At 45.0% G+C, this 23348-nt stretch overlaps 1 protein-coding gene across 5 annotated transcripts in view; it reads left to right on the forward strand.

Annotated features, from left to right (window-relative positions):
• The window catches only part of PCDH15 (protocadherin related 15), a 120109-nt gene that overhangs the window by 30277 nt on the left and 66484 nt on the right, over nt 1–23348 (forward strand). For all 5 annotated transcript variants that reach the window (XM_078859805.1, XM_078859804.1, XM_078859807.1 and 2 more), the window contains 3 exons: nt 14758–14859; nt 18612–18626; nt 19057–19122. In XM_078859805.1, the coding sequence (XP_078715931.1) occupies nt 14778–14859; nt 18612–18626; nt 19057–19122 (163 nt within the window). In that variant the 5' untranslated portion in view covers nt 14758–14777. The remainder of the gene's footprint in view (nt 1–14757; nt 14860–18611; nt 18627–19056; nt 19123–23348) is intronic.

Below are 23348 nucleotides of genomic sequence, written 5' to 3' on the forward strand. Positions count from 1 at the left end.
GTCCTTGAGAGAGACTCGCCCCTGCCATAAGAATGGGGATATTCCACCACTGGTTCAAAGTTGTGATCAGGAGATGACCACTGCTGCAATGCTTATTTGAGCAGAAAATCACTCTGACTTTTATGTTGTTTTGTAATTGTTATTTAGTTTTGCAGGTGATTTGGTACGACAGCTACACTCCAAAGACAAGGACTCCCCGTATAACAGACTGTCATGAAAGTGCAGTTAGTGAGTAGCACCTATGAAGGCCAGCACTCCCACGAGGGGGTGGGTGGCCAGTACCATGCCCAAGCCGCCTTTTTGACGATGTTCACACACTGCACCAGGTACTCATGTGCGGCTGAGTTGACACAGGGGAGTTCCAGGACAGGTTCAGATGATCATCACTGGTGTTGGCCGTCAGCGAGAATCGTGTCTGTACATATGTGTGAGAGTGTGTGTCTGTGTGCATGTGTATCTGTGAGAGAAAGACAAAGTGGGGGAGCGGTAGTGTAGTGGTTAGCGCACTGCGCTACGAACTTGCCGTTCGATTCTCGCTCACAGCCACTACCAGTGACGATTTTCTGAACCGATCCTGGGCCTCCCCTAGGTCGACTCAGCCTCAAATGAGTACCTGGTGTGATGTTTAAACGTCGTCACTGAGGAGACAAAGGCGGCCGGGCGTGGTGCTGATCACCCACCCCCTCGTGTGCCATGCCGGCCTTCATAGGTGCTCTCTAACAGCACTTGCCCCAACAGTCTGGTAAGGCTATACGGGGACCTTTGCATTTGTGAGAGCCGGTGTGTGGACGTGAGTAATGGCCGACTTAAGGGTGGTCTCGACCACCCTTAGATCTGTCGGATCTGTCGGAGCTTACGCAATTTCTCTTCCGTAAATCCCATGTGGAAATGGAGTTAGGACAATCTTCTAGAATTGCATAAGTCATCATGAGTACCTGATTTGTATTTTGCTGCTGTTTTCATGCAACTCAATGTGGTTCCTTCTCTGTAAATTGTTTTTATTTATTTAGGGCTTGTTTTTGTTTAAATCTTCAGTCCATTGAATATTGTATTTTGATACTGAAAGCCAGGCATAATGGTATTTGATATGAATTTGTCGTTTTGTGGATTGCATTGTATGTATGCGGTGCAAAAACCTTTCCTTATATCCATCTTGCTGACATTATTGGCTGGCCTGTAACACGTTTGTAATTTGGTTCCCCTAAGGTCTTTCTGAACAATTAACAGAATGTGTGTGTGTGATAGGAAGCTAATGAAGGGTTAATGGGTCTCTAATTGAAAAATAGATGTCAAATGTTATTCCATATGCAATTAAAATATTGCTGCTGGCTTGCCTGATGTCCTAAGCAATGGCTGCATTTGTTTACCAGGCCTGATGGAAGTGTATAGCGTTAGCCTGTTTTAAATGCTCCTGGAAAACATTGATCCAGAAGACCAATAGGCTGATGGTATATAACATTTTATTTTTATTTGGTTAGGAAAAGTATTGTGTCATGATGTACTAGTATGTTATGCACAATCCTCCGCTGGTGTATTTTTAGATAATGGAATGGATTTATTTTTTATGCTGGCATTGGTGACTGGGCTTTAGATCAAATCGCTGCACTTGCGAACGTGGTTTAACCATGGATAGCTGCCTGGATTTGAACCCTTGAATCTCAGCAGTGCCAGCTCTAAGCACTGATATGGCTTTATCTCTGTGACCTACCCACCCACCCAACTACATCCGTAGAATGGTTTTGATTTTCAATGTTATGTAAAAAACAACTTCAACGCATAGTATGCAAAACTAACAAAAAACACTGCATTTAACGTCCACGCACCACAGAAATGCCAATTATCCATCACCCTCCGGTCCAAAAATTATTTTATTGGCAGCCATCAGAGGATCCTTCATCTGCCCCTCCCTCCTCCCCCCATCATCTTGCACATCGCAAAGGACGTGGGTGACAGATAAAAAGTGCAATCACAGTAACTCGGGCAGCTCTGATGGAACTGTACGTGCCGCATCCTGCTTACTTACCAGCGTAAAGAAGGTTGTCAGGGCCAGTGGATTCATGCGATTGGACCGTGGTAATCACTGTCACTGATTTTATGCTCAAATGATTATCGGGAAGTGCTCTTCTCCTGTTTACAGACCTGAGCTAGTGGTGGAGTAGACATATTCCTCTGGGCTGTGGGCTAGTCTATCCGTAGGACAGCCCCTCCTGACATTCTCACAGAGTGGTCGCTGTTTTATCAACCACAGAGGGATGATGGGCTGAGTCAACTCCCAAATAAATATGAATTCGGAACCTTCCGAGTCCAGGCTGTTCACTTCCGCTGGGACACCTGACTGGAGAGACGGGTGCTGATGAACAACGGTTGTGTCAAAGAACCGTGACGAGAGAAGTTCACGTGTGTTTTGTTTCCGTGAAAATAGATTGTTTAAAGTTAAATGAATGATCTGCAACTTTGCTTTATTTTAAGTTGGCAGCTTTCGAACTGGGACCAAAATACAATGCAATTTGGTAAATTGTCATCCCAAACAGTGGCAATCCAATCAATCATTGCGGTTGAGTAATGGCAGGCCCATGATCCATAATAGCTGTAGGATTCGTCTTTCGTGAATAGATTTGTTTTCAGGTAGAATGCGCAATCCATCGATAGTGGCCTTAGCCATGATGAGTCAATTCGGAAATTGATTCTTATTAATCGTGTGACGTGGCTGCGTGGGCCGTATGATCTCCTGCGGGTTTGTTGACGATGCAGAGATTGGGATGTGAGAGATGGCCCAGGATACTGCGCACAAAAAGAAGTGCATTTATTTATTTTAACAGCGGACGCTTGCCTAGTACCATACGCTTTGATTACAGGAAGCACCTTTTACACCCGCCACCCACCTACTCTCGCCGTGTTTATTAAAGAAAAAGATGAGGCTTCATACCTGTCAACCCATATGGTTTACCCGTCTTCTTGTACAGGGAAATTGAGTTTTCAGGTCCAAAAGGCATACAGCCGTTTCAATTCGGGCACATTTTTTTGGTTTATTTGTTTGTGTCTCTCCCTTGTGATGGGACTTTGTAGGATGAACGTTGAGATTTATAAGGGCACGGGGTGACCAATAAGGTCTGAATTGGTCTGGAATAAGGTAGGGCACTGATAAGGGGTTGACAGGTTTGTGCATCCTTGTAGCCCGGCGAATGAGTCGTGTTCCAAACGTGTTTTGCATGGGCGAGGGTCAATGACTAGAGGTTTTTACCTAATTATAAACACTATCTATTTGCATTATGAATGTGTTCGAGGAGTCGTGCTTTTATCAGAATAATCTTCCAGAAGACGTCTCTCCCTGCGATCAAGCGGCGCATTCATAATCATCGCCTGGGCGACGACTCTCATGGCACCGCAGTGTTTTCAGATATGAAACATGCGTTAGTTCCCTGCATCCATGCTGTGTTTCTAAACTTGTGTGTTTTGCTCCTTGTTTTATGATTTCCCACAAGGTTCTATTTTCTGGAAAATGTGTCCTATTTAAAGATGACCCCAAATTTATTGCTGTGTCGAGCTTTCTGGAGCCTCTTATCATCTGGACAATGAGGTAGCCTCTCATACACATGTGCATCCTCCAATAAGGGAGTTGCAATGGCAAGATGTTAACTACTTCGCCTGGTATATAATAGGTAGGGAGTTTGATCCTGAGCCTGATGCCTGTATATTTGGAGTTTGCATGTTCTCCCCGTGGTCGCGTGGATTTTTCTCCGGGTCCTCCGGTTTTTCCCTCATTTAGAAACATGCGTATTATATATGAATTCCTGCAGTCACGAAAGCTTTAAGTCAAGATAGAAACATGCGTATTATATATGAATTCCTGCAGTCACGAAAGCTTTAAGTCAAGATAGAAACATGCGTATTATATATGAATTCCTGCAGTCACGAAAGCTTTAAGTCAAGATAGAAACATGCGTATTATATATGAATTCCTGCAGTCACGAAAGCTTTAAGTCAAGATAGAAACATGCGTATTATATATGAATTCCTGCAGTCACGAAAGCTTTAAGTCAAGATAGAAACATGCGTATTATATATGAATTCCTGCAGTCACGAAAGCTTTAAGTCAAGATAGAAACATGCGTATTATATATGAATTCCTGCAGTCACGAAAGCTTTAAGTCAAGATCGAAACATGCGTATTATATATGAATTCCTGCAGTCACGAAAGCTTTAAGTCAAGATCGAAACATGCGTATTATATATGAATTCCTGCAGTCACGAAAGCTTTAAGTCAAGATCGAAACATGCGTATTATATATGAATTCCTGCAGTCACGAAAGCTTTAAGTCAAGATAGAAACATGCGTATTATATATGAATTCCTGCAGTCACGAAAGCTTTAAGTCAAGATAGAAGCATGCGTATTATATATGAATTCCTGCAGTCACGAAAGCTTTAAGTCAAGATAGAAACATGCGTATTATATATGAATTCCTGCAGTCACGAAAGCTTTAAGTCAAGATAGAAACATGCGTTTAGACTATTTGGCCGTGACAAATTTCCACGCGATAAGCCACTTCGTTGAGCTGTCATTTGTGGACAGGTCGCTTCTGAAAAAGGGCTGCATATCTCAGTGGCCCTTACCTGGTAAAATGAAAGTAGTTAAGTAGTAAGTAGCTAATCCCGTCTCCCTACCACGGCGTGCAGTGCAGCCTCAGCTTGTGCAGCGTCTGTACACAGCGTTGCCTACAACCAAACTCGTGACAATTTTGTTAAAATTGAAAACCTGATGAACGTCGATATAATATAACGAACTGAAACTAAATCATGTCTATATTACATCAACCAAATGTTTAAAACTATTGGATTATGATGCTAAAATAAATACAACCAATGATATGACAATAGGTTTTCCTCTTTTTCTGGCAACAAATCAGGTGTTAAGATGTTAAAACACAAAACTGAAACTTTTTACAAGGAATAATATCTGCATTAACCACGTATGCTTGTGGTCAGAATGCAAACAAAAACATATTCTGATATCATATTTTTACTGGCAAATGAGGTTCCCATAGTGTAGATGCTTGCCCCGAGCTCTCATACTCTGATGGTGCATTGTCTTTGAGTTGTGCGCCTTTTGGCGTCATCTGGTCCAACCCATATGAGACTAGGCTCTAAGGAAAGCTGTCTCGGGTGTGGATCAATCAACTTTAAGGACAGTGCACATTATCAGAGTTATGTTCTTTTGTTTGTATTATGACTGCAGGTATTGCGGTCTATGCAAACATGACTCCTTGTAAAAAAGGTGTCAGTTTTGTTGCCAGATAGAAGGGTAAAGAACCAATTATCATATTTTTACTGGCAAATGAGGTTCCCATAGTGTAGATGCTTGCCCCGAGCTCTCATACTCTGATGGTGCATTGTCTTTGAGTTGTGCGCCTTTTGGCGTCATCTGGTCCCACCCATATGAGACTAGGCTCTAAGGAAAGCTGTCTCGGGTGTGGATCAATCAACTTTAAGGACAGTGCACATTATCAGAGTTATGTTCTTTTGTTTGTATTATGACTGCAGGTATTGCGGTCTATGCAAACATGACTCCTTGTAAAAAAGGTGTCAGTTTTGTTGCCAGATAGAAGGGTAAAGAACCAATTATCATATTCTGATAGTTTATGCATTGTCTTTGAAACTGATTGGTCCACACCAGAGACAGCTTTCTTTCGATTCTAGATTTTAAGCTTTCGTGACTGCAAGGATTCATACTCTTAGGTTTTTTTGGTAAAGTCACGTAGGTAAAAAAAATTAAATTAAAATTAATAAAAGTCATAATAGAAATGAAATAAAATAATAAATCTAGCTGTGACGGTCCCACCTGATGACGGAGACTTGTGTTGCCTCCGAAACGTCGTGATTTATTATTTTATTTTATTTCTATTATTACTTTTATTAATTTTAATTTAATTTTTTACCTACGTGACTTTACCAAAAAAACCTAAGAGTATAGCTTTCTATACTCTTATGTCTAGTCTCAAACGGTGTTAGACCAGAGGACTTCTAGCCGTGAAATGATGCATAACCGAAATACTTTCATTGAAATCCGATCCAAATAGATTAGGATTGGATGGAACAACTGCTCCAGATCATTGGAGTTGTTGATCTGGGATCACGTTTGATACAAACACTTGCACTTTTAAACGGACATGTCGGTGCGATTGTATCCAGAGGCGTGCAAACGGCAATGTCTTTTGTACTCTGTTGACAATACATGGGAGATATAATGCTCCAATGCTTCATCAAACTACTGCTGAATGAAGGTCTGCTCGTTGGCCATGAGGGTTCGTTAACCATACTTCACCAAGCTGGTCCATCAAGGTTGGTGAAAGCGGGGACAATCCTCCCAGGATCAGTGTGGATGTCACTTGCCAATGATGTTAGCAATGGCCAGGAATCAAACTCGAGTAACCGCGCTCACGGTGCATTATGGTAACCTCTCTGCCTCTACCCCACACCGTTCTGTGTTGCACATTGAGAAATGTCTGTAGCATATACACACGAGAATCATTGCAATGCATTTCTAATTTGAGGACACTTAAGCCCTATTATCCTGGGAATATCTGCCAGACCAATCACAGAAATTGAACTTTGGATATCTGCAGAATTGAGTTTAATATGGCACGACTGAAAGCCTTCTCCACAAATATAGAAGACGTGATTGATTTTCTGTCCTTTGCATTTTTTTCACAGCTATTGTTATACAATTTTGGTTATCAATGTTACGCAAATAATTAAACACAAAAGGGACTGCTTTGGCAGTGGTGCACAAGAGCAAAAACGTGTGGTGAATTTGTCATGAGTGCTTAGTGATGGATCATCGTAATGAGCTAAATAGTGGCAATATAAATTAATATAAATAAGCAGACTGCGGTGCGTGTAACCTCCGCTTAAACGGTTCAGCGATGGCGAGCGGAATAATACGCTAGTCCACCACAACAATAACGGTAGGTCATGGGTGGTATTTGACAACTATCATTGTCTACCTGCTCGTTAGTTAATCACCCTACACATATTTTTATGTTTCTATGAGTAGATTTTTAAAAAAATATCTATAAGTTGATTTTAATTTGAACGATTTAAAAATATATATTTGTCTGAACTAGCTTTTGTTAAAGGGAATACATTTTATTTAATATTTAAGTAAATTTATTTTATTTATGGATGTGCACTGTTTTCCATTTATTTTTTGATGCAGGCGTCTTTGCTGTGATTTCAATTTACTTAATTGTTGCACTTTTCTTTCACGTTGGTTCTTTTGGTCATGTTTGGTGAGCCAGGTCACTGTCGCAAATGAGTCTCATCCTATCTCTTTTGAGTTCTCACCTGGTTACACAAAATACACTCGAAATTCGCATGGCTTCTGGCAAGTGCAGAAATAGTGTGGACGCTTGAGTGATATCTACTTTGAAGGTGGGTTTCCTCTGGGTACTCCAGTTTCCCTCCAAAATACAAAGCACTTAAAGCGAGTCTAGGACTCGGTGAGACTCATTTGGGAACACTACCTCCTCCGCATGTTCATCACTGTCCGCAGCAGTGGCAGTGGCAATAGCAATGCCGTTATTATAATGCTCTTCATCCGCATCAACATCATTTTAGTCATTAGCACTGTCATTTCCCTACGTGTGCAGTCCTCCATTCTGCAAGATTCCATCACTCTCGTGTGTTGATGCTGCAAAACAAGAGTGGAGTGGAGGTACAACCAGGCCACATCGCACGACGGTGGAATATTTATCCATATGTGGAAAGCATTTCTGCATTCAGAGTCCAAAAGTTTAAGTGATTTCTTGAGACAGTGCTAATGTCCCAATTACAACCTTAAACATTTGGTGGAAAAACTGTATTCCTTTGACCCCAGAGGAATTATGGGTTGATTCAACCCCAACCAGGATTTAAACTCGTAATCTTCTGATTGCGAGCCGCTCACTGTCTACGAGGCAGGTGGACACTCACTCACTCACACCGCCAACTCTGAGCCATAACAATTGGTGCATGTTGCGAAGATTGGCCAGACTTGAATTTCAGAAAGTAGAGCGAGTCCTTATTTCCATGAATACGACTGTTATTCCGCCAAAGCGTGGTATAACGACGAACAGAATGGCTACAATAATCGGGCCCTTGGCCAGTGAATTGCTTGTTATGGCTCGGCAATGTGCAACTACATTGCAGTACAGAAACAATGCAGTGGCAGTGCTTTTACACGGGATGCTGGGCCACATGTTAAGAGGTCAACAAAGTTAAGTGTAGGTTGCCCCCATGTTGATGACTCTGTTTACCAGACACTGATCCATACGATGTTCAACCACCACACTGCAGGTCACAACAACACATTCACCACCCACTCACCAACCCATTCACTCCCTCACCCACTCGCTGACTCACACATTCACCACACTGCAGGTCACAACAACACATTCACCACCCACTCACCAACCCATTCACTCCCTCACCCACTCGCTCACCCACTCGCTGACTCACACATTCACCACACTGCAGGTCACAACAACACATTCACCACCCACTCACCAACCCATTCACTCCCTCACCCACTCGCTCACCCACTCGCTGACTCACACATTCACCACACTGCAGGTCACAACAACACATTCACCACCCACTCACCAACCCATTCACTCCCTCACCCACTCGCTCACCCACTCGCTGACTCACACATTCACCACACTGCAGGTCACAACAACACATTCACCACCCACTCACCAACCCATTCACTCCCTCACCCACTCGCTCGCTCACCCACTCGCTCACTCACACATTCACCACACTGCAGGTCACAACAACACATTCACCACCCACTCACCAACCCATTCACTCCCTCACCCACTCGCTCACCCACTCGCTGACTCACACATTCACCACCCACTCACCAACCCATTCACTTCCTCACCCACTCGCTCGCTCACCCACTCGCTCACTCACACATTCACCACACTGCAGGTCACAACAACACATTCACCACCCACTCACCAACCCATTCACTCCCTCACCCACTCGCTCACCCACTCGCTCACTCACACATTCACCACACTGCAGGTCACAACAACACATTCACCACCCACTCACCAACCCATTCACTCGCTCACCCACTCGCTCACCCACTCGCTCACTCACACATTCACCACACTGCAGGTCACAACAACACATTCACCACCCACTCACCAACCCATTCACTCCCTCACCCACTCGCTCACCCACTCGCTCACTCACACATTCACCACACTGCAGGTCACAACAACACATTCACCACCCACTCACCAACCCATTCACTCGCTCACCCACTCGCTCACCCACTCGCTCACTCACACATTCACCACACTGCAGGTCACAACAACACATTCACCACCCACTCACCAACCCATTCATTCCCTCACCCACCCACTCGCTCACCCACTCGCTCACTCACACATTCACCACACTGCAGGTCGCAACAACACATTCACCACCCACTCACCAACCCATTCATTCCCTCACCCACCCACTCGCTCACCCACTCGCTCACTCACACATTCACCACACAGCAGGTCGCAACAACACATTCACCACCCACTCACCAACCCATTCACTCCCTCACCCACCCACTCGCTCACCCACTCGCTCACTCACACATTCACCACACTGCAGGTCGCAACAACACATTCACCACCCACTCACCAACCCATTCATTCCCTCACCCACCCACTCGCTCACCCACTCGCTCACTCACACATTCACCACACTGCAGGTCGCAACAACACATTCACCACCCACTCACCAACCCATTCATTCCCTCACCCACCCACTCGCTCACCCACTCGCTCACTCACACATTCACCACACTGCAGGTCACAACAACACATTCACCACCCACTCACCAACCCATTCACTCCCTCACCCACCCACTCGCTCACCCACTCGCTCACTCACACATTCACCACACTGCAGGTCGCAACAACACATTCACCACCCACTCACCAACCCATTCACTCCCTCACCCACCCACTCGCTCACCCACTCGCTCACTCACACATTCACCACACTGCAGGTCACAACAACACATTCACCACCCACTCACCAACCCATTCATTCCCTCACCCACCCACTCGCTCACCCACTCGATCACTCACACATTCACCACACTGCAGGTCGCAACATTCTCTTTCTGCTTTTTCCCTTGCCACTGCTCCACTTTGGAATTCCCCCCTCCCATCATCGTCTCTCTTCTCAATTTCTTACCTTGCCAAATTAAAAACACGTGTTAATGCTTATCTATTATAACTCTGATGGTGCTGTTTTGTTGCTGGCCATTGGACGTTTGGGGTCTTTTGGATTTTGTTCAGCAATTTATTGTTAAAGCTAAAAAAAAACTTGAGCTTTAGTTATTTATACAGTTTAGTGTTTGGTGATGGTTAATGGTACTGTTCAGAACTTGTCTGACCATTGGAAAGTCGCGAGTTCAAACCCTGGTCGATTATACGACTCATCCTATCATTTCCACATGCGCATCAAAGTGCAGCACTTAGCAGGAAGTGAGCATGCCATGGGAATGGTGAAGAGGCGCGCGTCACACTCCCCACCCACTACTCTCCTTTGAACAAGAGGGACACTTTATTGATTCATATTAATACATCATTCGCAGCCCTGCGTTGCGTCGCTGAATGATGACAGCTGGTTTTTCAGTGAAACCGTTTGATTTTATTAGGCTTGTGTAGGTTCACCTCTGATGTGACCCAAATTACATTGGACCCAATTGGACATGGATCCAATGCTTAGCTATCAGATTGGCCCTGTGTTTTTGTTGCTCCGATGGGCTAGCCCTAACCAATTGCACAATACTGTGTTAATACCATTGTTACTTAAGCAATATAGTCATGGGTTCACGGAGAAACAAATGCCTTGTTGCAAAGCACAATAAAACCCTCATTATAATCCGTGCTCCAGTAATCCGTGAAAATTAAAACTTGCGGCACCACCGCAGTTTGCAGCAACTCCTCCCAGAAGCCCCGTGCGATGATCCTAAGATCCGCGTGATTGAGGTTTTTGGGTCTTTTTGGAGGGTGACTAAAACCCCCTCCAATCGCTAAAAGTTCAAGGCTTAAGAGTTATGCGGGCCAATTCCTCCAAAAATGTGTACGATGCCGTGATGGGAGTGATTTTATTTTAAGTGTGGCGGGCTTGTTGTTTTCTACTCAAACAGAACATAATAAAATGAAAAAAATTAATGATGGATTAATTTTCTGACTTGAACAACATTTAACCGTTCGCCACCAACTGCTGGATAAAAGCCTCCCAAAGCTGCCTCCATCTCTCACGGAAACAGTAATATTTTGTGTTCCTGTTAAACCACACAGAAGTGACGTGAAAAAATGTCGCGTCTATTGAAGTAATATGTTTATCAGCGTGCACTGCTAGCTGTGAGACGGGGTTCAGAAACAACGTGGTCGTTTACGAAAAACAGAGGACAAAAACTGAAAAAGCACAAAGCAGCATGAATATATGCACCCTAGGAATTACATTAACAAAGAGGAACACACGGATTAGAGAACAGGTGAGTGACACCATCCAAACTCTTAATAAAAGTCGTCGAAGGCTTGGGCAGGACACTTCACTGGAAGGAATGACGGCCGATGGTCAAGGTTAATAACGGAGTGGCAACTCAGGGATGGAACTCGTCGTAGAGAGCAGCATTCGTGGAGGAGATGGAGCGATGGAATCAGTTAATACGCAGCTGCCGGATGGATTGTTGCATCGCAATATTGTGAGAAGTGGCGGCAGTTTGGGGTGGCCCTCATCCAGCAGTGGATTGACCGTGCAATGTTGATACCACCTAACACTACACTTTTGTTGTACTTTGTTGTTGTCTGGGTCTGGTACGGAATATTTTTTCTAGAAAGCCGACCGATTCAAGAGCTCTCCCCGTCTGAATAAATGCACTGCAGTACTCGAATGTTGAAAGTACACCACTGATATCCGGTACTGCTATCCCAGTGCAGGTGTCAATGCAAAGCTATCAGCATTAACGCCCGGCAGTGGTGGCTATGCAAGCCTGTAATCCAGCGCTGTGGAGGCAGTGAGGGTTGGTGGGTCCCACAAATGGTGTGAAACTCCCTTCCCGTGGGTGGCGAGGAGGTGCCCTATCCTGGTTTTCCAGTAAAAGGCAATAAAGCGAATTTGGACTCTATCCGTTCCATACTTTTTTTTTCGGTAAAGTCACGTAGGCAAAAAATAAAAAATAAATTAAATAAAAATGAAAACAACTAAATTAAATCACGACGTTTCGGGCACAACATAAGCGTCCGTCTTCAGGTGGGGACAAACAGCGAAAGAACAACCGCTTAAGTAACTTCAAAGAAAACTTCAACTCTATAATCTATCCGTTCCATCAGTGCGGGATAGAGTGTTGCCCCCTCACATATGCGGGCTTTCTCCAGGCACTCCGGTTTCCTCCTGCATGAATGGACATTCACTAATTGGTTGAAACATCTTAAAGTATAGAGGGCCGCAAGCTTGAGCAATTTCTGGCGCCGTCTCACCGTGTCGCTGCCTGCCAGCTCATCTGTGCTTCCTCCTCGTGCCTTCTGAGTCATTCTCTCTTGTCGAGAGTGAGGCAATTCTGTGCGGCACCGCGTTACAAGTCGGGATTATTATTATGATTTAATTTTTTTTGTGGTAAGCACGCAAGCCCGGTACAACGCGCCGATGGTTTCTGGTGAAGGGGGGATAAAAACACGCGGGGGAAGGACTTGGAATTAATATGATTAACAAGGCCCTGTATTTACGTTAATTTCTCGATCTCGTTATAATTGGATACACCCATACAAGTCTCAGAAATAAGGCGGAATACGGGACACTAATCGAAATACTTTTGCCAGCGTTTGGAGGTGGATGGCTCCATTGTGGTGTTTCTATCAATTTGTAATGAGATTCTAATTCATCCTGAATGCCCATGGAAAAGCAAACCTACATGCGTATCGATGTACACGAGGCATTTTATAATTTCTGTCAATAGAGTTACTAAAATAGAGTTACTAAAATGGTTTTGGCCATAAAATTATTGAGGGAAATATGGCCTTGTAAAATTGCTGACTGGTACACGCATAAGAAATCAACTTCTGATATTGCCTCTCGTTTTGCTGACAAATGCACACACATACACATGACGGAGCATTTCATGAAATAATTGCCGTTATCAAGAGCCCAAGGAACAGACGAGCAACCATTCAAGGTGACCTACAGCACGTGGCTCAGTTTTAACAGACGCATTTACAAGGGCAGACCCAGGGAACATTTAACGTGTGTCTGCTGTTCAGGATTTTCTTGTCCTCTGCCAAAACGCCAACATATCATTATCACCTTTCTCTTTGTGGAGTTTGTATATTTTCTCCCTGTTCTGCATGGGTTTCCTCTGGGTTATTTCGCTTCCTCCCGCAGTTAAAACATACTATGTGTAGGCCAAACATCCCAATGTAGCCTGACCCTCTTAAAGAAGAGTGTTTGGAACTTATTGTGGCTTTCCTGATTAAATGAGTACAGTATGCTTATTACAGTATCTGAAAGCACCGGCTTGAAACCTTTACGCATCTTGTGAAGTGTTGAGCTCTTTGGATTATCTCTCCTATGGATCTCTGCAGAAGAGATGAGATGCACGAGGATCCGTATCCAGGTGACAACAGAGGCGGATGAATTCCTCCGTTTTATTTTTAGCCGGGAATGTCATGCGCTGCATTTTATCTTCTCTGCACCACGGGTGGTGCGCTCGAGGCATGAGGATTCAATGTGAGCGTTTACCTGGTGTCGCCATATGGCAGCATCTTTCATTTCATATGTTAATGTGTGTTATTATTGTATATTTAGTAGAACTGCCAACTTGTTACTTGCTTGAACTGCACGTTGTGTAAATGGTCACATCTGTGCAGCACCTGTGGTTGCTGTTACCTTTTAAACTTTATAGAATATGTAAATTGTAATTGTGGACACATGATTCCTAGCTTACTAGCTGACTATTTTATTTCAGCAGGTAAAGCCCACTGAGCCATTATCTTTATTTGAGAGGTGACCTGGCCACACATGATAGCTCGTTGAAGTGGCTTATCACGTGGGAATTTATGGTAGCAGCCAAATAATCTAACGGAATGTTTCTAAACGTGGAGGGCAAATCCGAAGTACACGGAGAGAAATCTACGCGACCGCGAGAAGATCACGCAGATTCCACAAATACAGGCATCGCCAGGGTGGGGGTTGAATCCATGACCTCCTGCACACCAGACGAGGGAGATTCAATCTCCTCTACACCCGTTTATGTTGGCCTCCGTAAGTGGAGGTCGCTTCGCCTAGCGGCAGCGCATTTAGCATTTGTTGCAGGGTTTGCGGTTTGTATTCACCGTAATATATGTGCCATCTGCTTCACAGTGGAAATTGAAGATCCTGTGGCGTCATTCAAAATAGTAGGTCATTGTGTACTGGCATCATGGCCCAAATTTGAAATGTGATCTGCAAATTACTCAGTTTGAAACACGGCAGCAATCATCACCCCCCTATCGGCAGCAATCTCAAGCCCACTAGCATGCCGGTGCTCAGTCACCTTGTGCCACACAGAGACAGCTGCCATGGGGGGTCCCCATCGAATGTTCGTGAGTTGCTGAGGCATATTAGCAACACCATGTGAATGTAAAGATTGCTATTATTCGAGGATTGCTGTAATAATGCTCCCCTGTATGTGCGTGTGGTTTTGTATTTTGTGTTGCAGGCTGCATGTGAACCCACACCATGCTCCTGCTGCAGCCAACAACGATCTGGTTATTGTGTTACTTCATTTACCTCCGCCTAAAACTCGCACAGAGTCAAGATGGTAAGATGTCCCATGCGCGCTCAACTACTCTCGTTAAATATAAAATGATTTACAAACTTGTTTTGATGTGTATGTATGTTTAACCTCTTTTGCACCGTACATAGCCAACCGTGCTAATTGGAGGTGCGGAGGAAGGACAACAAACTAAGCAACAAAAGCAGTTCTAAAGAAATTAGTTTTCAATCTAGATTTAAAAGTAAATAATTCCAGTGATTTCCTAATATTGGAAGGAAGAGCATTCCGACCGGCCGCCCGCAGAAGTGCATCTTAAAGTGACCATCTTTGTTCGATGGCCAGCCAAAAGCTGCCGCGAGGATGACCGGAGTTCGAGTGACGTGGAAGCGAAACGCAGAGGGAGAGGTCGCAATGTACGCGAGATGAAAAATAATACAGGCAGTAGGGTTAGAGAAACATGTAGACTGACAGTAGCTTGGGACCTGCTCGTGAACCACAGCAGTAGCAGCAGAAGCAGCTCTGCAGTCCGGGTACACGTGACCTGCGCTCAACGGTCGGTGTGCAGCGTTCAGTTGACTACCCTTGTCGTGTGCGGTGATTAAATATTGAAGCAAACTCTCGTGTTGTTTGCTGTTTGGAAACCTCTGCTGTAAGCAATATTTCTCCACGAGTCAGCACTATTTCCCTTGGCCAAGGGTCACTCTCTCATGAGGCCTAACTTTAGGAACTGGGGAAATGTTTGGTTTTCGCTTTTCCCCATCCAGGTAATAATAATAAAACTCACAAAGCCAGTACACATCTTGTCAACAGTCCGAATTGACAAAGGTAATGGTGTTTTTAAATTGTATATCGAGTCTGTCATGCAAGTTGCATCTCCAAACGCTGCTGTAGAATTTTTAACATGTTTTTGCACGGAGGCATGGGAAATAACAGAAACGGTCCAGAACCAGTGCCAACAGTTGCCCAAGCTCTGTGGGCCTTTATTGGGATATTTGGCCAACGACAGTCATAGATGTTGTGCGATGTGAGAGAAACTGGGCTCCTGGAGGAAACCCACGTGCACGAGTGGGGGGTAACAATCTCCGTCCCGATGGAAATGAATCAATTTGCTGTACTGCCATACCCTGAAAGTCAAGACATGGCGACCTTGTTGCCCACGGGAAGGGAGTTTCACGACATGTGCGTGATCCACCATCCCCTACTGCCTCCACAGCGCTGGATTAGAGATGTGCGCAGCCACCAGCCATCATTGTTCAAGCACTGTAATGCTTCAGACGTATGCAATAGTTTCGTCAGGGTAAAGGTCAAGACGTTCAGAGGGTTGCCACCTGCCTGGGAACTGGCATCCGTTTTCGGATGGCAGGAATTGATTTGTATTGATAATCTGGTGTTAGTACTGTGTTGAACTTTATTACGTGGAACTACACAGTGTTGATGAACCTGGGCTGAGAAATGTGCCCAGGTTTGATTTACAGTGGAATAGGTGGCAACCTTGAACCTTTCCTGACATGGCGTTAATTGTCGCGTTGGTAGTGGTCAGAGGCCAACAGATTATCCTTACCTGTACAGAGGCCACATTAAGCCAAGATATAATCACGCCGTTATTGATACCATCACACCCCTCCAGAGCTTCCTTCTGTAACATCCCACAGTTTCTTGCAGTCACCACCTGATGTCTATAGTATCTCAAACCACATCACATCTTCTGTCTTCACATTCTCACTTCCTACTAACAATAATGATGCATGTACAGAAGCTTCTCCATTGACTAAGTATTTGAATGGTTCAGTGTCTGTCCCAATGTCCCACCTCAGTACTTAAAACTGCATGTGTATGGGTGTTTGTTTGTGGCCAACATCAATGACAAATATATTAACGAGTCCTGGGCCTCCCCTAGGCTGACTCATCCATAAATGAGTACCTGCTGCGGTGTGTAAACCTCACCACTGGGGAGACAAAGGTGGTCGGGCGTAGTGCTAGTAACACCGCCCTCTCGTGTGCCGTGCCGTCCTTCATAGATGCGAGCTAACGGCACTTGCCCCAACAATCTGTTAAGGCTGTATTGGGGATCTTTGTCTTTCCTTCAATCAGAACACACATACATTGTCAGCATTTTCCTCTTCAGTGTGAGGTCGGGAAAGGTCCTGGCAAGGATTATTCAACACTGTCTTGCCAAGGCAAGCTGAGGAGAAGCTTGCGGAGCCTCAGTGTGGTTTCAGGCTGGGGCAGTCCTACACACGCACCATATTCTTTGTCCGTCCGCTCCAGTAAAGGTTTAGGAAATGTAAATGGGACTTGCGTCTCTGCTGCTTGTTGTCAGGGCCCGCGACGCCATTAAAAGGGCCGGGGCTGGTGGGGTTGCCCTTCACGCACTCGTGCTCCCCGAGCCGCTGCTCACGATCATTGAGAACATTTACGACGGTGGTGGCGAGGCCCGGATCAAGCTGCGTGTAATGTAGAAATAACATTCTTACACGATATATCAAAACTGTAACAGTAATGTAATGACAATAAAACAATAATGAATACCCCACAACAGTAACATATCACATTTGCATATTTGAATTATAGAAATAAATTGCACGTTAATGTAACATGTCGGATTCATAATAGCATATTTGGCGATAATAATTGTGCATTAAAGTGATATAATTGATGATTTTTTTTGCATTGCATAGAGAATAATAATAATAATATATTTTAAGAATATACGTTCCAGTTATAACAGGCCTTTTCGTCACATTCGCATTTCGGCGTACTAACGATCAAAATCTATGTAACGCACATGTACGTAGTTAATGTGATTTAATTAAGTAACAGCAATAGCGGTTCTCGCCATCACTTCTGAAATTGGTGCCAGAGAGGGGAGGGCCTCGCTGCAACCTCTGGCCCAGCTTACACGGACGCTCCAGGGACCGTCACCTGCGCGTGCGCGCGCATTCACACGCGCGCGTAACACCTGCCAGAGAGCCTTCCACATTTCACGTGGCCTCGGTGCACCTAGCCTGGCACGAGCGCCGCGGTTTCATCGCCGTGTGAGCATCGGCTGTTGTTGCGGTTGTCCGTGCAACGTGGAGAGCGAAGTGGCTCGTATGCTGCGCTACGAACCCGGAGGCTGAAGTTCGATTTCTGCCCGTTGAACAACAAACAGTAGTGTGGGGTGCCTGGGCCAAAATTTCCAGCGGCATCAACTTGGTGATCTGCGCATGGATGATGCTGATGATGGATTTTCAGCCAAAGAAGAGAACGCGCCCGAGAGGACAATCGCCGTGGAGATGGAGCTAATGGGGGATAGTTGAGTGTGCCAGAGAGACATGGATTGTGGTTTCATAGTGCTGCGAGGGATAGTGGACAGCACAGGAAGAGGTTCACCCACCAGGGATAGGCCGCGTCTCATGGTGATGCAGGTGATAGTGATGGTGTCCGCTGTTTACGACGATGACAGCGATAGTGACATTTATCAGTGGATATGAGTGACTGCCTGAAGTCATTGCTGACGGGTGCTAAGTGCACACCAGACGTGGTGGCGAATTCCTGCTGTCCACATTGTATTCGCACCTATTCGCACATCACCACAGATGAGTTTCACTACAACACCTGCTTCCTATACTCTGTGCCATCTTTTCAGATATCCTGCAGAACAATGTGATCTTATTTTAAAGTATTTCTTGCATGGAAGGTCTGGTCTGGTAAAGGTTGCGTTGCTCTTGCCAGCTGCTTATTCTCTTCCTTTCCTGTTATGTCCTCTCCTCCTCGTCTTCTTCACACCTCCGGCACACTGCCTCCTTTTCCACTAGCTCAACTCTACGAGGGTAAGCTGGTGCTAGATCACTGCCAGCTGTTTCACACCGCGACTGTGTCCTGCATTGGCCCTATGAACCCCGCTGTCTTTCCTTCGACAAGCAAACCCAGTCGCTCCAGCTTCCCGAGACATTGATATTCACCGTGTGTTTCATCGCTGGCCCTTTCCCCGCTGTCCTCTGTATCCATAGTGGTATCGCCGCAAACTTGAATGTAGACTCGCTTGACGCTCCCCAGTGTCTTTGCATTCGTATGCCTCGCCTGCTTATGCTTGCCCCGTTGTTATTATGTTCTTGGATTGGAGTCGCGTAGTTAAGGTCGCTTCCGTGACACCATAGCTTCAGAAACACGATTAAGACGTGCTAAGCAGTTGCATGTTGCCGCGTTCGATCGCGTAGGGAATGCTTTGTGCTTCAATGCAGATTTGTGGCTCTCTTTCAGATTGTCGCCTCGATCGTCCTGGACCCCCGGTAACCATCGTGACCATAGACGAGGAAAGCCCCGATGGTGAGCATGCGGCTAAGATACTCCGAGTTATATTCGACAATGTATGTATGCCGAACTTATTTCGCACCATATGTAGCCAACCGTGCTAATCGGAGGTGCGGGGGAAGGACAACAAACTCAACACTTCCACTGCGGAACACACTGCTAACTCCACAGGTCCTGCCATCGTATTGAACAATGAGTATTCTAATCCATAGGTAAACTACACTGTTAAATTTCGATTTAAAGCTTTCGTGACTGCAGGGATTCATCTTCTTGGTTCTTACGGTAAAGTCACGTAGAAGGGAAATAATAAAATCATAAAAATAAAACATTATAAAATACAATTCTCACGACGTTTCGGCCACAACGCAAGCAGCCGTCCTCAGGTGAAGAACAGGTCTGTTGGAAAGACAGCAGAAGAACGAGCTCTTTTCTCTTGTGTCAGCAGTTTTCCTGATGACGGTTGCTTGTGTTGCGATTGAAACGTCGTGATCTATTGATTTTCTATCTACGTGACTTTACTGAAAGAACCAAAGAGTATGGATTCCTGCAGTCACGAAAGATTCAAAAGAAGATAGTTATTTCCTAATTGCTTACGTCTCAAAAGTACAGAAAATAGCTATTATTCTTCCCAAACTTTGCTTTTGTGACCAGGACAGTGATACTTTGAAATTTACCTATTTTCAATGAAAAAACTGGCGAATTTGTGTCTTTTCGTTCACATAAAGTCAGAAAAAAAAACATATTAATCAAAATTAACTTGTATATATACTAAAGTAATAAAAAAATGACTGCAAAAGATTTCGAAGTGAGTAGTTTTTCGAAATTTACGATTATACTGTAAATCACTTTCACGAATCAGCCCCAAAATGCAGTCTCCGATCATGTTCTCGTTATACTGTCCTTGGTAGCGGCGTTCAAAGTCCAGTGTCCAGTATATGCTGGTGGAAGCGCTCGCCTTGCTCCTCCGAGTACGCTCCCATGTTCTCCTTAATTTATCAAGATGAGCATCTAGGATATGGACTTTGAGGGACATCCTATAGCCCATTGTGCTGTAGTTCTTCAACAGTCTCAAACAGCTTTACATAGTTTTCGACCTTGCGATTGCCCAGGAAGCCACGAACCACTGCGACAAAGCTGTTTCAACATATCACTGTCCTGAACACAAAAGCAAAGTTTGTGTGGGGGAAAATAGCTAAGTTTACTCTTTGTGTGTCTCTTTCTGTATGTTTGTCTCTCTCTGTGTATGTGTCTCTCTCCGTGTCTGTGTTTGTCTCTCTCTGTGTGTGTGTCTCTCTCAGAGCTTGCATTCATTCACACCCGATGACGGTTGCTTGTGTTCCAATCAAAACGTCGTATTCTATTATATATTTTATTTTATTTCTACGTGACTTTACCGAAAGAACCAAAGAGTAATTTTCGTATACTTTTTAGGCATAAGCAATTACGAAATAACACTTACTACCCAGGAACAAAAATTGTGTTACATAGTGCTATCAATCTTCTACCTCCAATCCTCCACCTTTCACTCTGAAAAATTATTACTGCTACCATACAACGCACAAATTCGGCCAAAGTTTGAATCCTGTTGTCAGATCTCGGGTGGAGCCACCAAGTTCCGACCTCACTGCACGTTAAGAGATTCCAGAGTCAAGCAGCAGTCAGGGTTGACCTGAGGATCCAGCCCTCATTGATTCACTTCAGTCACTCAGTCACTGGTGGCCAGTCATCTCTTTATCACTCTTCTTTAGCTGCTACAATGGTAACTGTTCCCATTAACTCATTGATTTGTCCACCCACGTTGAGGATTTAGTCTACAAGATACTGGCTGTTTCGTCTCATCCATCAGTCACCCAATCACTCACTCACCACACTGCAGGTCACAACAACACACTCACTCACCCACTCACCACACTGCAGGTCACAACAACACACTCACCCACCCACTTACTCACCACACTGCAGGTCACAACAGCAACAACAACCACCATTCGCCACTAAGTGGCGGTGACGTCACCACGACGCTCGTGCCAGGCTATGTGCACGTTGAGGCCACGTGAAGTGTCGAACGCTCGCTGGCACGAGATCATGGGACAGACCCAGTTGCCACGGGTCGATTGACTGAGATGACTGGCTGATGCACCACCTGTGCCCCCTACTTTGACAACTTGCTGTGCTTTAGACACCCGGCGCTCCGCTCATTGTTGTGAGTATCACTCTTCCGCCCTCCGTTGTTGTTGAAGAGCGACTGCCTCCAACTACCCAGTCGAGTCCTTTACGAGCCTCCTCCATAGAGGCCGACCAGTCATCAGCAAGTCCACTCAGCTCCACATTCTCCTGTACCACATCACTCCATCTCAGACGTGCCCGTGCCGCGTCCATTTAGCCCCCTCGATCCGGCCGAACAAAAGCTGTTTGGGCATGCGGTGGCTGGGCATGCGGGCTACATGACCCAGCCAACGCAGTCTTGCCTGTCGGAGGAGCTCACCGATGGGACTTTATCCAAATCTTTCAAGGATTTGTGAGCTCCTCACACAAGGTCACAACAACACACTCACCCACCCACTCACCACACTGCAGGTCACAACAACGCACTCACTCACCCACTCAGTACACTGCAGGTCACAGCAACTCACTCACCCACCCACTCACTCACCACACTGCAGGTCGCAACAACGCACTCACTCACCCACTCACTCACCACACTGCAGGTCACAACAACTCACTCACTCACTCACCCACTCACCCACTCACTCACCACACTGCAGGTCACAACAACTCACTCACCCACTCACCACACTGCAGGTCACGACTCCGCTCTTTCTGGTTCTTTCCTCGCACTGCTCCACTTTGGAATTGCCTCCCATCGCCTCTTTTCTCAAGTTGTTATTATCATCAAATTTCTCAGTTCAAGAAACGTGTTTAACTCTTCGTCTATTTCAACTTTGAGAGTTATGTTTGTTGTTGGCCACTGGACATGTTGAGCCTTTGGGCCCTGTGCTCATCAATTGAATAGAACAAAAAATGTCTCCCTCACTTCACACAAATTGAAAGTTACTACCCTGGCTGGATGCGCAAGTGGCGAAGTCTTTGCCTCTAGGTTTGGCTCACTTCGGAGAAAGGTTCTGTCCTTTCTAAGATTGGAACATTCAGAGAATAGTCACAGTTGCTGAGCCGGACCCGTTAGTTATTAATTTGGTATTGCAACCTCTGCAGGTTGAGCTCAATGCCAGACACTGTCGCCCTTGATCTTTGTATCACAGCCTCACCCTGTGCAATTTGAGTCAGGATTCCTTGAACCATTACTGCTGTTGAACTGCCACATGTTGTCAACAAGGACCCTCTCTCTTAGATATGGGTCCTCGTTTGACACTAACGTATATAAGTTATCATAACACACAATTACACTTTTAAAATGTTTACAGTTTCATTTTATTTTTGGCCAGACCCATACTACATTACCATCATGTATTTTCAACCGAACATGAATTTGCCGCTTTATTCACGTAACGATTACATAGTCCCAATATTTCACACTTATAATGAGGACTTTCAAGCTACATTTTATCCCTCATACCATGTCACATGCGTGCAGCGATGGTGAATAACTAAACCACTTTAAGTTTCTTAGACTTATCGACATATGATCCATGCCCCAGATGTATTAATAATGAACATGAAACTAACAGCACGGTGACCACCGTCCGTCGCTAGCAGTGCTGTAACATCACACCACACAGCACCTCAGCTGTGTCACCAGGCGCTGGGATCTCAGGGCTGTAACGTCACACCACACAACGCTCCCTTCTGCTTGGCCCAGTAAAGGCACGGATGTATGGAAACATGTTTTATTTAATCATTTCCTTTTCACACTCGAGGGAGATCGTGACGTTTGGGCATGGCTCAGATGTCATAAGACGCTAATGATTGTCTTGTATAACGTATGATACAGTTTTGCGTTGAATTATTACCCATATCAATGAGAGGGTTCTTGCCTATAAACATCTAACAATCCAACAGCATCGGTTCAGGTAAGCCTGGCTCTGCTGATGAGACACTAAATGTTTAAACCGGTCCAAAGTGTACTTGTGTTGAAGCAACGCTGCTGAGGCGATGTACTCCCAGAAGGCCGTGTGAATGATGGGATGTGTAAAAATTGTTACATTTTGTACGTGGAAGGCGGATCATCTGATTGTTTATTTTGTTAGTTGAATTTGTAAACATGATGATGCTAACGGATTATC

Source organism: Lampetra fluviatilis, chromosome 9 (assembly GCF_964198595.1).
Source record: "Lampetra fluviatilis chromosome 9, kcLamFluv1.1, whole genome shotgun sequence".
Classification (NCBI taxonomy): Eukaryota; Metazoa; Chordata; class Hyperoartia; order Petromyzontiformes; family Petromyzontidae; genus Lampetra; species Lampetra fluviatilis.